General features: G+C 37.9%; 1 protein-coding gene across 1 annotated transcript in view; it reads right to left on the bottom strand.

Annotated features, from left to right (window-relative positions):
• The window catches only part of CSTF3 (cleavage stimulation factor subunit 3), a 46,081-nt gene extending 33,109 nt beyond the window's left edge, over positions 1-12,972 (bottom strand). Inside the window, exons 1-3 of the mRNA XM_017726284.1 lie at positions 12,967-12,972; positions 6,271-6,372; positions 6,046-6,141 (exon numbers count right to left, since the gene is read on the bottom strand). Coding sequence (XP_017581773.1) covers positions 6,046-6,141; positions 6,271-6,372; positions 12,967-12,972 — 204 coding nt within the window. The remainder of the gene's footprint in view (positions 1-6,045; positions 6,142-6,270; positions 6,373-12,966) is intronic.
• Positions 12,973-15,354: the final 2,382 nt, after the last annotated feature.

Raw genomic sequence — 15,354 nt, 5'->3', positions numbered from 1 at the left:
AGGGCTTGCTTCCACAGACCTTCCAGCAAAGAAAAGCCACTGGATTTCATCCCAGCCATGACTCAAAGCCTTCCCCGAGTCTGTAAAGACAGTCTGCAGCAAATAGTCATGTATTATTTTATGTAGTAGCACTAGTAGAGAAGGTTTAAGAGAAAGTGTTCTCTCAGCTATCACGCTTCTCAAAATCTGAATAAAGAACATCAGAAAACTCAACCAGCTGGCAGCTGGATAAGATGTAGAAAAGAATCAGAAATTACAATTACAGTTTCCCTCTCCCAAGCAGATGGAGAACCAATCCATAGCAAATAGAGGGTACAGAAGAAACCTCTCTTTACTTCTGGTTCTTTCAGGTTCAGACATAAGAAGCCCAAGTTTGTGCCTGACCTGACACACAGATTCCCCCCTCAAAATATCAACGAAGAATCAACACATGACTTCTACAAAAGAAAGCACACAGTAAGTTTTCACTGTCCTCGTTACATGTGAAAGTGAGACTTCAGGAGTGTTGTGAACAAGAGTACAATAGCTAACACTTCTAACAGGGACATATTTCTGTCATCCCACATGGAAAGAATACAACAGAACAGGAAGTAGTTTGTGTTTATTCATGTGAAAACAGCAACACACTATAGAAGAGGGTTCAGAGTAATCTCTTCATTAGGCATCGCTTCCACTTCAAAAATTTCCTAAAATTTCCCCATAGTATTTTTAATGATCAAATACAGAAAATAGAATTATGAAGAAACCCACTAGTGTTGTACCGCACATCTTCTGAAACTACAAATGTCAATATGTGGGCAACTTTCTGATATTACACAGCTTGTAGGACCTGGGGAACTATGCAAGATGTACAACCCGTATTGACATACTGAGCAGAAGAGACAGGAAAGAAGTTGCATTCACTTTCTAGTGCAAGGCTACAGTAATCACACAGACAGAACAACATTTATTAACAGGAATGGAACAAGTCCACACATGAATAAGAGAAGATCATAAATAATACAGTTGTAAAAAAGACTGAAAATCTCAGACTGAGGTAGGCAAGACTGTGCAATATGGGTATTTGTACAGAGCACCTGTACAGCAGTTTCTCAAAAGCAGAAGCTTACCATGAGAAATGTGGCTGACTAGTGGGGTGGGCATGGATTATCATGGGGATGCCTTCCATTAAGAAATTAACTAAGATCAGCTGGTGATACACACAATATTTTCAGTTGAGAATACCACTAAACAGAATCTCAGCCAAGAAGTCTATTCTACTTTGACTTCTGATCACTCCAACTTCATCCTGACAGGAGTCAGTTCCCATTTTTCCCCAAGCAGAATAATTTTGGTGGTATGTACAACATTTTCTTTTCTGAATTCATAACCAGACTAAAGAAAAACGGGAAGAAAATGCTTTGAAGAAACACAGACATTTTAAACAAAAACAATCATTTTTCTAAATGGCTTTATTTACATTTTTCATATACAAGTACGTTAAATGATACATTCTGACTAGTATCCACACCAGTGTGAATTACATGGATTAAAGATACTGATGTATTGCATATGATGAAATGCAAAACAATCAACCCTAAGCTGTGGTTCCACCCCCTGAATCCTCATACAGCATCTGGTTTGTTACCAAGACATCTAAAATTCAAAGTGTCCATATGAAATAGAAATTATCTAAACAAATGTAGCTAGTTGCATTTCTTTAGGACAAGCAATAACACAGGAGTCTTACTTGCAAAATTGGCAAGACAAAAAATACATATTAACAGCCAAACCTTTTACATGCATGTTACCAGATTTGTATTTATTGTTTCTAGACTTGGGCTATTTGTCACAACTGTCTTCTGGTTATGACTTTTATGTCTTTAGTTATGGCAACCTTTTAATCCCTACTAGCAATGGTTCAAACTGACCAGGATATAATGCTGTATACTCAACAGAAAAGATAAAAGGTGTGGTGTGAACTGACCTGAAGCATTCAGGATGATTAAAGAGCAAAGTTTCCATTCCGAGTAACTGGAACTAAAAATTCCTTAAATCATTAAAAAAATGTTGCAAATACCTGAATACAGTTTAATAAATGTGCCTAAGAGGATTTTCAACCTGGTGATTTCTCAAAGGAAACTAGCAGAGAAAAAAGTGACAACTTCAAATGCTTGCTTCAGAATTACTGAAGTATTTATGACACTGGTAAAGTAAATGTTCTTTCATGTGCATGAAAAGCATTATCAGGTCTTTCTGTATCTAAAAGATGGTTCAAACAGTCAAAATGACAAAGGAAATAGTAACAGACAGCTGGGCCTATGGGATCACAGGATATTAAATTGGATTTATTTTCACATTTCTGTAGCACCTTTTAGCCAGGTGCCAAAAGCACTTTAATCACTAAAGCAGCCTCACAACAACCCTGTGAGGTAGGTAGGTATCTGTTTAATAATGGCAAACAGGTTAAACAACTTACCCAAGAAGACACAGCACATCAGCAGAGCAGGCTAGAGTCCAGATCATGTGATCTATGAATTTAACATTATGGAACATGTGGGGCTGAGACCTACATACTCCTTTATACAACTGTGAAAGAGGCACTGCCATGTGAATTAAGTTTTCTGAGAGGAGAGGAGATTTTTACAAGAAAGGTATCAAGAGAAAAATGTACTTTAAGTAACTAGAGAAAACAAGAGTCTGGGAAGAGTAGCACTACTGTTCCACTTCCTAAATTTGAAGAGATGCAGAATAGCAAGTTAACTCTTTTACTTGCTTAAATACTTATCAAACCCAAAACTCTACTTAGATGTTCAAACAGTACAACCCAAAAAAAGTTGTGAACTGGGAGTTGTTTCATCCACTTATATTATTTCTAAGTCCTGTAATTCTTCTTTGAAGGTCACAAGAAATAAGAAGCAGTGCAAGAATCCAAGCTTTTTCATAAATTTCAATTTTAATAGTGTAATTACCATTAACAAACTGTCAAAGCATGCTCTTCCTAATTAATCCCCATGTTCTACAACTACCTAACCAATCACAATACAGAGAGCAGAGCATATAAATCAGTGCTTGGCACACGAAATGCTAATGTGAAGTATCTGGTTACTTCACGGTCTCTGTGTATTAGTTGCAGCGAGTTGGATGATACACTAAGTGCTGAGAGCACTGCTCTCTACTGTATTCCACTAGGGAACACAGCCATACACAAAAAGGAAAGCAGTCAGTGAGCTGAACAAACACAGCCATAAACCCAAGAGGTAATCACAGCGGTAAGGCCCGCACTTAGAAGTTACACATTACAAAAGGAACTGGCACATGCAGTTTTTGTTCAGACAGTTTATAAACACTTTCTACTGAAGACTGGAAGTGACTAAAGAGAACACATTTGTTAAGTCAGACAAAAGGGAATTTAAAGACTTCTAACAACTTCATCCAGAGCACAGCTGTTAAATGGCTATTTCTTTTTCATAAGGCCATTTTCATAACCCTCACCCAGTCTCCTCTTCCAATACTACACCACAACTAGGTAATGTTATTCAGCTCTAATTTATGTCTTTCAGAGTGCAAAATTCTCTAGTGAAAGACCCCTGCCAGAAAAGAACCCCCAATTCCCTCCCCCCTTTCTGTCTTTCTGGGATGCAAAGAGGAAACGTTTTCATGTTAAAGAGTAAAATGCTTGTTTTGACATCAGAGGAAATGCAGGTAACAGATGACTGAAGATTTCAATAATGAGGCAGCAAAAGTAAATTGAAAGCAATGCTGGAGATCTACCACAGGTTTATTTTACTAAGCCATGACTAAAAAGTTCTATACTTCTGAACAATTCAAGAAAAGCTTTCTAGCAGGAGGAGACTACTAAAATTGCCATGGAAAAAACCTTTTGGAAAATACTTTGCTTATACTCCTTATACATCTTAAGGCTGCAATAACAGAAGCCTGAACAGAATTCCTCTACTCAGGTAGCCTTCAAAAATTAACTGAAGTCTTAGTTTAACCACAGTGTTAAAAGAACATTTGATAAAGCATTTTGATTTGAACTCACCCAGATGGACTGTACATATGACATGCAACTGAAAACAACACTGACAATGGTGCCCAATTGTGTGAGCATGTTTTTTTAGAGAAGAATTTAGAAATAAGAAGTTATTTCAATTTATAGCTATACATGCTCACATATGCTTAAAAAAAGCAGAGAAAAGTATATTGCTTTGTTGTTGAACTGGCCACTATATCAGTTGTAATATGTCACTGCAATCAGGACAGGAAAGTTGAAAATTAAGCCATAATTGGGATTTAAAAAATTTGGTTAAGTTGAAAGATAAATTTCTGAAAATTAACCTCTTATATTTTTTTCAAATATAACCCTCTTCAGGTGCAACCTCTACCAGAAATCTACAGTTCCTGTTTTTCCATTGTTTTGAATAACAGACTGTATATATATAATGTATATAAATATTCAATTTCTCTAATACTTGAAGTGTATTAATAAGCAGACACACAAGAACTAGTGACAGTTACGCCAGTTCTTTCCCTCTCAGATTTACCTTGTGTTACCTGGTTACTGTAACTGCTGAGGTGCTGATCTGCCCTCCTTGAAGCAACACCTAAAACATTCTACCCTAGACTGTTAGAAGCTTTGCCACTGTTAATATTTTCAGGTACTCTTAGATTATAAGTTAGGGGAGGTAGCATCTGTCAATTCATCCCTGAACACAGTTTAAAGACAGGAAGCTTTACAACGATAACAGGACTTTCTGCTGAAGGATGTACAGTACAGTACTGACTTTCTGAGATGGCCTTACTCAGATTTGAGGCATTGGAAAGAAAGGTTTTAAAAAAGCACAGAAATCAGGTAACTTTATGCAATTATGAAATTAGATTAGATTCTGAAGACTAGAACCTGTAGCAAACATTTCAGGGCACAAGAGGGTAATGGATTTGGCTGCAGGGTCCAAAAAGGAAAAGTATGTAGAGTTTTATGTTAGTCCATTTGCAATCTTTCAAACATGAATAGCCACCAACATTCTAACTACTGCTACAAACTGCTGGAAACGAGACAATGAAAACTCTATATATTTAATTTGGTAACATTCAATTTAGATGGCACTACTTTGCACTGTAGCATCTTACTTATAAACTGCCATATAAAAATTTCTGTTAGATTCCCATGATCCCAATTTTCCTTATCTTCAAAATTTACTGCCAGACATTTCTGGATACATAATTTAATGTAAAATAAGATATGATAACTACGCAATGAAATTTCACATAAAATGGAAGAAAAAGAGAGCTCATTTCTCATCCACTGAATACAGGTCCCCACCCCTGAAGTTTAGCATATAGAAAATCTGTCTCAAGAAAAATGTGCAGCTGGAAGATGCCCACAGAAACCATGTGTATTAGTATTAAATAACAGCTACAGAAAGGAATCAAACCAAAATGAACACCGCCACCCCCCATGATTATACAGGGAATTTCATGGCATGTCATTGAGGAGTTCAAATGACCAACGCACTTAGTGGTCTTACCCAGTCATGTATACAATCACAATTTGGTTGGGATTTTTAAAAGCTAATGAGTTGTGCTAACGCATTTTCATTCCAGAAGTTAGCTTCCATCCCCACACCCTCCCTGCAAACACTGTTCACAGAAACACTCAATTTCCTAAGAAAGCAAAAAAAATAAAAGAACCAAATATTCAGAGAAAGTCATTCAAATAAGTTTGTATGTGTAAATAAAAAAAAAAAGTCCTCTAAGTAAGTGACACGGGAGGCAATAAATTGACACGACAAGCAAATAAAAGGCTAAAGCACTCCAATACCATTGAAACAGTTTTAATGTTGTTGCAATTCCATAATGCAACAATCATCAACTCATAAAAGACCCAATACTTTAGAATTCATTTTAATCATTTCCTTTGTACCTATTTTACAAAATAAAGGCAAGGCATATTTAAAATCCCCTTTCCCCTAGATATTATGTGCCTATCTTATTCATTTTTATAAAAATATAAACTTAAAATCCTATGAAATGTTATATAAGAAAAAATGTAAAAATATTAACCTCTGCTTCAATGTACAGTTTCCAGAATCTGCCAGAACTGGGGAACTGGGCAACAAGGCGTTCATAGGTCTTCCGTGCTTTGTCTATGGGCTGATTCTAAAAATTGAAAATCAAAACAGCATTTACAATATTATGATTTATGTAAATGAATATGTTGATTTTACTCCAGAACCAAATAGTGTGAGTGGATCATAGATAAGGAAATGTAATCCTATATCACTAAACCTGTGCCTCTCGAATGAGAATGCTCCAAGCGTCAAGGTCATATGGATTTTCTTCTAGTTTCTTTTCAGCTTTCTTCACTTTTTCTGGGACATATTCAGCAGTCTAGAAAATTAAAAAGAAGACATAAGAGATCACAAGCAGTGTTTGAAAAGTTCTGTCCCACCTACACAGTCAAGCTAAAGATAACATTCCAACAGTGTAACATTCCAGAACTCAGTTTTTAAGATGCAGTTACTAAATCGGAATTCATCTGGAAAACAATTTGTCCCAGGAAGATAACATACACACAAGTTCTACATGTTATGGGCGCCAACCAGGATGTTAGACTAAACCAATTCAATGTCTCTAAAACATGAGAACAAATTTGAGTTTGCCAGAATATTTACTGCACTATGAATTTTAAACACCTTTACCAACCTGGAACTTTTAAGATGCGAAAGTAAATTCAGACCAACACTGCTATTACAGAGCTCAGGCAAACAAATCCAGGTTACTGCAGGAGTCATTCCACATATGGACAACACCAAGTATTTGGTATCAAGCATTTACCAAGAAAACTAGGATAGCTTAGCAGAAAGATACACACTATCCAAGCACAATTTTTTTGGTAACTTTCTGACCTCTCAACCCCACAGATGCCTTCCTGTTGTTTTGGCACTAAAACCACCTTTTTTTTTTTTAACACTCAGACATTCCTGTTGAAGTTTAAAAGCTTTTTTGAGGCTAAAAGCTTTACCGAATTGAATGCAAACTTCTTAACATAGTTACTATTATAGTGTAAGTTTAAGTGTTCTTTCAAACACTTCTGGAAATAACTTGCTTTATGATTTTCAGAGATTTTTTTTCTAGATTTAACATTGTTAACACTAAGAGGCATAAAAAATTACAGTGTGAAGATCACACACAGAGACCCTTAAAATACATGCTTGTTACAAGCCTACATGACCTGAAGTTTATTACTAAGCCTGAAATATTGTTCTGACCTGCACTCCAAACAACTTATTCACTAACTTTGCAAATATGACTCATTTTTAGGCAGATAATAGCAATACAAAAACCACACCAACTATATTTTTGCCTTTGTGAGATGTAACAACAGTAACCCTTAAAAAAAAAATAGTAACCCTTAAGTAAGACCTTGCTGGTGAAATTTTACAATTTCACTACAGAATTACTGTTAGAACATTCATTTCTAATGTATAGTGCAGTGTGACTGATTTACCATCTAAAAAAAAAAAACCAAACCCTGTCAATTGCTAAAAGATTATTTCAAGGAATTAATTTTAATTCTTCATATTGAGTCTAGGTCCCAGAACCCCAGGATGGGGCAGGCTGGAAGGGATCACAGTAGGTCACCTGGTCTAACCTCCCTGCCCAAGCAGGGCCATCCCAGAGCGCAGGCACAGGTCAATACATCCTTCTGAAGCTGAAAAAGAAACAGCACAGAAAGAACCAACACTCCTCTCTCTCTCAAAGGTGCCATCATCCTTTATCATGAGAAACAGAAGGTAACTAGACTAGTTCTGAATATATTTAAGCATTGCCAGTTTTTGTGTCAATCCTCCTAGCAGGTTATAATTCAAAGTATATCCCTTTAGAGATGTTTTTTAAATAAAACTAATTATAAAATGGACAAGTCATCAAAAATATTGTGCAGACTGTTAAATGGACATGTAGTGGCAGATATTCATTAAAAGGAAAAGAAAAAAAAATCAGTAGGCTGAGATTTATAGGAGTTTCAAGACCATTATTCCTTTTGATTCACTTTTCAAGCAGTTCAAGCAATTTTTAACACTAATTAATGCAAAGCACTGTTATCTTGGAAGGCAAATATCGAGTCCCACAGTAAACTACTATAAAATTAATTTGATTTAAAAAATCAAATTAAATAGCTGTAGCTCCAAGCTGTCAGCTTGAAAGTAGTAAATTTATAAATTACCGTATGAATAGTTTTACATCACTAAGTCCATTAAAAATTTTGATTCTGTAGTACCAGGTTCAACTGTTACAGGCTTAAGATGTAAAATGGTATAAAATGAACTAGTGGTTTCATTTCTTCCCAAATGACCTGCACAAACAGATTTCAGCTTCCAGAAACAGCACTGGAGATGAAACCTCTGAAGTTTAAAGACACTTTCTATAAGCTACCCCCACAGGTGACCCAAAGCTGAAATGTTGCTTATTCAATAAAGCACTAATTCAAAGACATCAACATCAGTGGGAAGCACTGCTTCTCACTATAATCATCCAGTGAAATCTACTTGTCTCAAATATATTGTTCTGGATACAATTAGACTGAAATGCCAGTCAGATGTACCATTAGTGTCTGCTACAATAAACGGGACCCCACCCTACAAAAACACAACGTCCTGTGCTGTAAGTACTGACTTTTCAACAAGATAAAGTAGAATGGGCCACTGAAGCACCTTTCAACTATTACAGCAGTAGTTTAGTTGTATTATCTCAAACCTTTCCATTTGACACAAAAAAAAAAAAAAAAAAATTCACTGCAGTGTCAGCTGAGTTAAGACTTCCAGGAATTTGATTTCACCTGTGCAGATTCAGGGTTATAAACTCAGAAAGGCTGAAACAGCTCAGGAAAAAATAGATGGGGATAAGATGCACAACCATAGCAATCCCAAACTAATTTTGTATCTTTGATACAAAATACATGATACATGAATCAATCTGTGCAAGAAGCACAAGAAAATGTCCATCATTTTATTAGAAAATAGAAAAGACTGATTTTCTAAGTTGGCAAATAATTGTTTAGCAACAGCAGATAAAGTTCTCCCTTCAGTTATACAAGAAATTATAGGCACCCTACAGAACTGAAAATAACTGTATGATCACAGTTTTAAACTGGACTGCCTGGACTTGCTTGTACCTTAGGTCACACATAAGAAAACACTCAAATTCTTACAGCCAGTGAGAACACTCTCTCCTGTCCCTCTCCACCTTCAGCACAGATAAAAGCCATCTACATCTCAGGAACACACTGCACTGCAGGCAAATCAGTGTCCTGGTTCTACCTGAGCAAAGATAAGGCCTCATTACATCTTCACAAATAATCACTCCTTATACCCTGGAGGAATCAACACTTAAAATTTCCAGTCTGGACCATTTTGCCAGAACTACGTGTGTGAGCAAACACCCATTGTGAGGACTATCACCGATTGCAAGCTCACAGCAAAATGGAACAAAGGGCCTGACTTTTAACCTAACCCAACTATAGACAGGAAGATATTTGATCCCAGTTTTGAGAACTTTACATTAACGGCACTTTGTGCTTAGAGCTGCTGTTATCACAGTTCAAGGACATATAGCTTTTGATTATGTATTTTTCACTGTACTGCTTGCACAACAGCCAATATCCAAAACCATGAACACGTAATTCTTGGGTGTTCACTGCCATTAACCTGCCCCTAGATAAGCATTTTCAGATAAGCTCATCCTGTAACAAGCCAGTTCAGGGAGTTAAATCTGCAGAAAAATAATCCTATCAGAAAAGCAATTAACTTTTTAATGGTTCAACCCCTTGGTTTCAGGATCAGATGTGATGCAGAATAAAGGATGCAAAACTATTCGGGATTCTAGCAGCAGCCTCAACTCAAATCAGTTTAAACACCATCAAAATGAACCCAATCAGCTGCCTTTTAACTTTACTACCTGAAAACAAATATAGCACACAAACTGTAAAAACACTTTTTTCCTCTGCTTTTGTTAACTATGTTCAGTAGATCTCTACATCATCATGATCCTATCCCATGAACAACTGTCTGAAGGTCATGGAATTATTTTAGCACTCACGATTTCTACAAATTATTACCACCCAGTTCAGTTCACAACTACCCTTTTATTATTTATACACAGACAAATAGCAATAGATTTTAAGTTTCCCAGATATTAGAAATATAAAAAGATTTTTCCAAAATCTGAAGAGACCTAAACCCAAACTTTCTAGGAAGAAATCCAGGATCTCCTTCCTGCAAAATACATCAACTGCACAAAATCCAATTCATAAAGAATGGCTAAGGGAACAAAACCAGAAGAAATAAAGTTGACTTTTAGGATTTGTTTATTTATCAATCACCACCAAGGGAATATTCTTGGTTTATACCATGGTCCTAAAAGCAACAGTTTCCTCAGGCCTCTTGACTCCTTCATGACTCCAAAGTGTGTAAGAAAATACCTAAACACCTTTCCATTATTTGCAGGACTAAATACATCCAATTGTTTAAGGCATACTGTTTCCAGAAAAGGATCCTCTGCAGTGAAAAGGAAATGCATTTAAAACAGCTGTTACATCCATGAAGTGGCCAGCTCAAGATGCTTTAAAAACTACAACTAATTATGAAATAAGAACTCCTACAAACAAGACATACAGGCTGTTGTATACAAAAAGGCAGGAATTTAACGGCTAGTTTAGTCAAATTGGTTAAATATCCAAAAGCAGGTTTATGGCCATTAACATAGAAGCCACTGTTTGGTGGTTTTGGCTGGGTGTTGCACTATCTAGCACAGCCTGGCCTGTACCAGACCCAATGAACAAAATTTCAAATATATTAAAAAAAAGGCTCTGTTTGGTGGTTTTGGCTGGGTGTTGCACTATCTAGCACAGCCTGGCCTGTACCAGACCCAATGAACAAAATTTCAAATATATTAACATGCAACTTAACAAGCACTGTTAGTTGTCCAGTTTGCTAAATTTACAGGCTGGTTTAGTCTAAGGCTTTTTTTCCTTTAAGTTTATTTGTATCTGCATGTGTAGAGAACAAGTTTTAAAATCCTTTCCTCAGAAACACATCCCTTCACTGGGGGAACTGTAGTTTCAGTTTATCAATTCTTGCACTTTCTTAAATGTTTTTAATGCCTTGACTTCTTCTATTCTACACTACATCAATTCACCTGTGAACAGCCTTGAAAAAATGTTGTCCTTTAAGACTGGATCACTATGAGCAGACATAGCCTGGCACATTCATCTTAACCAAAAAAAAGGTACTTTTATAAGTACTGCCCCATCCCAACATAATCTGGGCTCAAAACTCTAAATAAATTTAAAAGTTTTAGATTAGTAATGACTACCATTCTTTCCTCATAGACTATTTCCCAAATGTTGGGCTGACATATTTTTCACTTTAACTTCTTACTGGCATACCTGGAACTTACTGCCTCTGGAAATACACCTAAATTACAATTTATTTACAACTGTAAAAACTGACACTAAACTCCTGCATTATGAACTCAGAAGCCTTCCTTCACCAATACTTGTATTCATTCTGTCTACTCTTAAAGAAGTTTCTCTAAAATGGAGCCTCCTGTGATGTTAAACCCACACAATCCTACAAAAAAAAAATCTGCTTTCAGCACTGCATTCAATGACATCTATTTTTAAAATGTTAAACTAAACTACAACACTTACTATTGTACTGAGCATACAGAAACTTTCATGACATACCACATCAAACAGACACGAGACAAAGAGAGGAAGGAATCAAAAGGGACAAAAGTACCATCAAGAAACCAGAACAAACTGTTTTTGAGGTATTTTCTATAGTCACAGAGACAACACAGACATCTTTTTTTCCCACAGCTCAGTCTTAGACCAGATCCATATTCATGTAACATAAAAAACGCATCACAGACTGGGGTATGTATCTAAGAAACAGTTACTGGAAGTGTGAAATGCGTGTTCTAACCTTAAAAGATTAGAAGGCAACTAATGCAGCGATAAAGCAAATGTTACATCCTCTTCAGATGAAGTTGATGCCTGGCAAGTATATATTAAGAGGGGAAAAAAAAGTGGTTGTGCCATGGTAGAAAGTGGCGAAGAGAACAAGGAACTTGGGTCTTGTTACAGAGTACATGAAACAACCACCATGACTGAAATGAAACTAGATGTGTACATCAAGGGCCAGAAAAATGTAAAAACATACAGAGGTGTAAGCACGGGCTCTTTGTAACCCTGACATGTTAGGCTTGGAAGAGCCTGTCAGGGAATTTTCTGGCAAACAGTGGCAGATGCAGCCTTTCAGTCTACAAAAGTGCATTTCTGTGACACAAACAGGGCTAAGTGTTTGGTATTCCAGAACCTGACCCTGGAAATTCTGGTTTGTTAAACATCACGGAGGCCTTGCCAGAAGTCCGGCAGGGGCCTGACAGATTTTAAGTCCTCACATGATTCAACTGGTTCTGCAGGATTAATTTGGGTCCAGCATAGTTAACACAGTGCAAGAATTTAAAAGATACTCCAGGAGTTGTGCCTGCATTGTATTTGTTTGTCCTCCTGCTCCAGTCTGTTCTACAACAACATAAGGGAGAGACGACCGACATAACATAGATTAGGCTCTTGATTCACACAGTAAAGCAGCCCAAAAATTCCTGGAGCTAAGCTTGGCCTAAAGGCAGCAAAGCCATGTTTCAACTGCACTGCACCTGGTACAATAAAGCCATCTATGTCTTAAACCTTGTATTACCTTTATCCTCCCTCTCTTCCTACAATCAGCATTCCACTCTGCTCTTCCTTTCCACACTACCACAGCTCTGTATTAGCTAGAGACAGCATGGTAATTTATTATTCACCTGGCTGCTTTTGGCAGTGCCTTCCAAAAGCCAGGATCTGGGAAGCAGGATGCAGAACCCCCTGCCTGAGAGTGGGTCAAAGCTAAGAGCTCTGACTTGTCAAAGATTTCTCACCTGCATCATACAGTCTCACATTTACATTTTATGTACAGCACAGATGCAAATTAACTGTGCAGTCCCTTCTTTGTACTGATCCCTGTGACTGCCAATGAAAACAGCACCCAAAACCTCAGAACCGGTCACGGAAGCAGCAGATGAAACCTGAAACAGGAAAGGCACCTGCAATCCCACCTCTGCCCAGCTTCAGTTTCCTACAGCAAGGCACATTTGGAACCCTCAGAACACTGTGCATGCTAAGCTAGAGACCTTGTAGCCAGCACTAGGGTGGTCTACAGCAGCTGCGGTGTGGGAAGGGAACAAGGCCCAGCTGCCCCCATCACCAGGCTCTGCTGTTCCTCCCTCCATGGACACTGGATTTAGATACCTCATGCCATGTCACACCACAGCCAAGCTCACTGAAGGGACCCCTCTGGCTACACCACGGGGTGAGTGGGAGCCTCTATGCTGAAAACGCCACGGCAGTGTTGCTAAAGACACTGGGATCTAAATAGGGCCTATGGCAACATTAGCAGTCAGAAACAGAAGTCTGCCAGGTGAGAAAAAAGCTGTTCTTTAAAATGAAGAAAACTGAGGGAAGGGAGGTAAGGGACCATAACAAAATTTAGAGACTTCTAGGAAAGCAGAATGCAGAGGCCTTCATTAAGAGGATGGTGCACTATGAATAAAAAAATAAAAATAAACCCAACCTGTAAGAGCTTTTTTATTAATTTGAAGTGCACCTAACATGAACACAGTAATAATAATGGGTAAAAAGATGAACCTTAGTATGGACCGAAGTCACAGGTTAGACTATGTGCTTTACACAGGCTGCAAATAACAATTTATAGGTTTTGGAATGCTAAACCCCTCTGAGATATGGCATAGCAGTATTACATCTGCTACTTTTATGCAGTATACAGACAGTAACTCAGCCTTCTGCCTATCAAATTCTCCCTTGCAAAAGAAAATAAAGCCTCAAGTCAGCATTGTTGAAGTTAAACAGTAACACTTTGCAAGCTACAGAAGCACACATGCTACTTTAACAAACAGCTTAATCACGCTATGAAACATCAATGTATTTTTAAAAACGTATTGGAGTGGGAAATTAAATCTGGAACATACTACACACCAGCATTAACAAAATTTTGCTGTAGCATATTCTTCTTTGCAGCCACCTGTCTCACGATGAAGGGAACCATTCTGAAGAGTCTCTTGCTCAAACATACTCCAAGTACACTTAACTGGCCTGATCAGCTTGGAGCACACAGGGAAATTTGGGAAATTACCCTAATGAGGCAGAAACTGAGTATTTTACACTCTGAGCATTACATTTCCTATACCCACCCTGTCCACCAAAATAGTGATCTTATAAAATTTACACACCACCCTTCAGGGGTACATGCCCAGACACACAGAAATGAACCTGTTTTGTAAGAAACGATCATTCTACAAAGAAAAAGCTACTTCAAAAAGCACTAAGCCATCAGCTTAATTTTAAGTATTTCTAAAGGCTACACTGGCCACTAAGAAACATGACTGTTATCAATCACTCTTCCCTCAATCGGGAACTTGCATCCCCACCCCTCCAATTACTACCGATTTTAAACATAATCCCAAATACTATAAAAAGCCATTTTGGAGGAACACTGCCAGTAAGTCAGAGATTGTTCACACTAATACCAGATTTTAAAAAGTGACATACAGCACTCTGGTGGCACCTCCCTATAAATTAAGAGGTTAGGATAAACACACGCTTTAGTCTATTAAAAAAAAACAAAACAAAACAAGCCAAACTCCACTGAAACTGTAGTTATTACACAGAATCCCAGAACTATCACGTTTGGAAGGGTCTTCTGGAGATCCCCATGTTCAACCCTCCAGCCCAGGCAAGGTCACCCGCTGCAGTAGGTTACACAGGAATGCGTCCAGGTGGGTTTTGAATGTGTCCAGAGAGGGAGACTCCACGCCCTCCCTGGGCAGCTGTTCCAGTGCTCTGCCACCCTAAAGATAAAGAAGTTCTTCCTTATGTTGAGGTGGCACTCCTTGGGTTTTAGTTTAGCTCCTTATTAAACAGAGGGCATCCTGTACCACAACGAAAATGCGTTTATCAAATAAACGCATTTATACTGTTTCCAGTTTAAGGATTAAGTGTATTTGAATAACGTTTCATTCTGGGGGCAGATGATGTCGTTAAAGAGGCCTTCTCCATTAAACGCCTGAGTTCAGCCAACGCTCACTTTACATAACACCGCAAACTGTCACTGTAAACAGCTTGTTCCGGTTTGCAATTTTCTTCCCAAGTCCGCTGTGTTCAGCGACCAGGCGAGACCACGACAGCGGGGCTCGCCGTGGCGTCCATTGTCCACCTCGCCCCGAGCCAGGAAGGCGAGGGCTGAGCGAGCC

The sequence above is a fragment of the Corvus brachyrhynchos genome, unplaced genomic scaffold, assembly GCF_000691975.1.
Source record: "Corvus brachyrhynchos isolate BGI_N302 unplaced genomic scaffold, ASM69197v1 scaffold281, whole genome shotgun sequence".
In the NCBI taxonomy this organism is placed as follows: domain Eukaryota; kingdom Metazoa; phylum Chordata; class Aves; order Passeriformes; family Corvidae; genus Corvus; species Corvus brachyrhynchos.
This window is presented reverse-complemented; position numbering and strand designations above follow the sequence as displayed.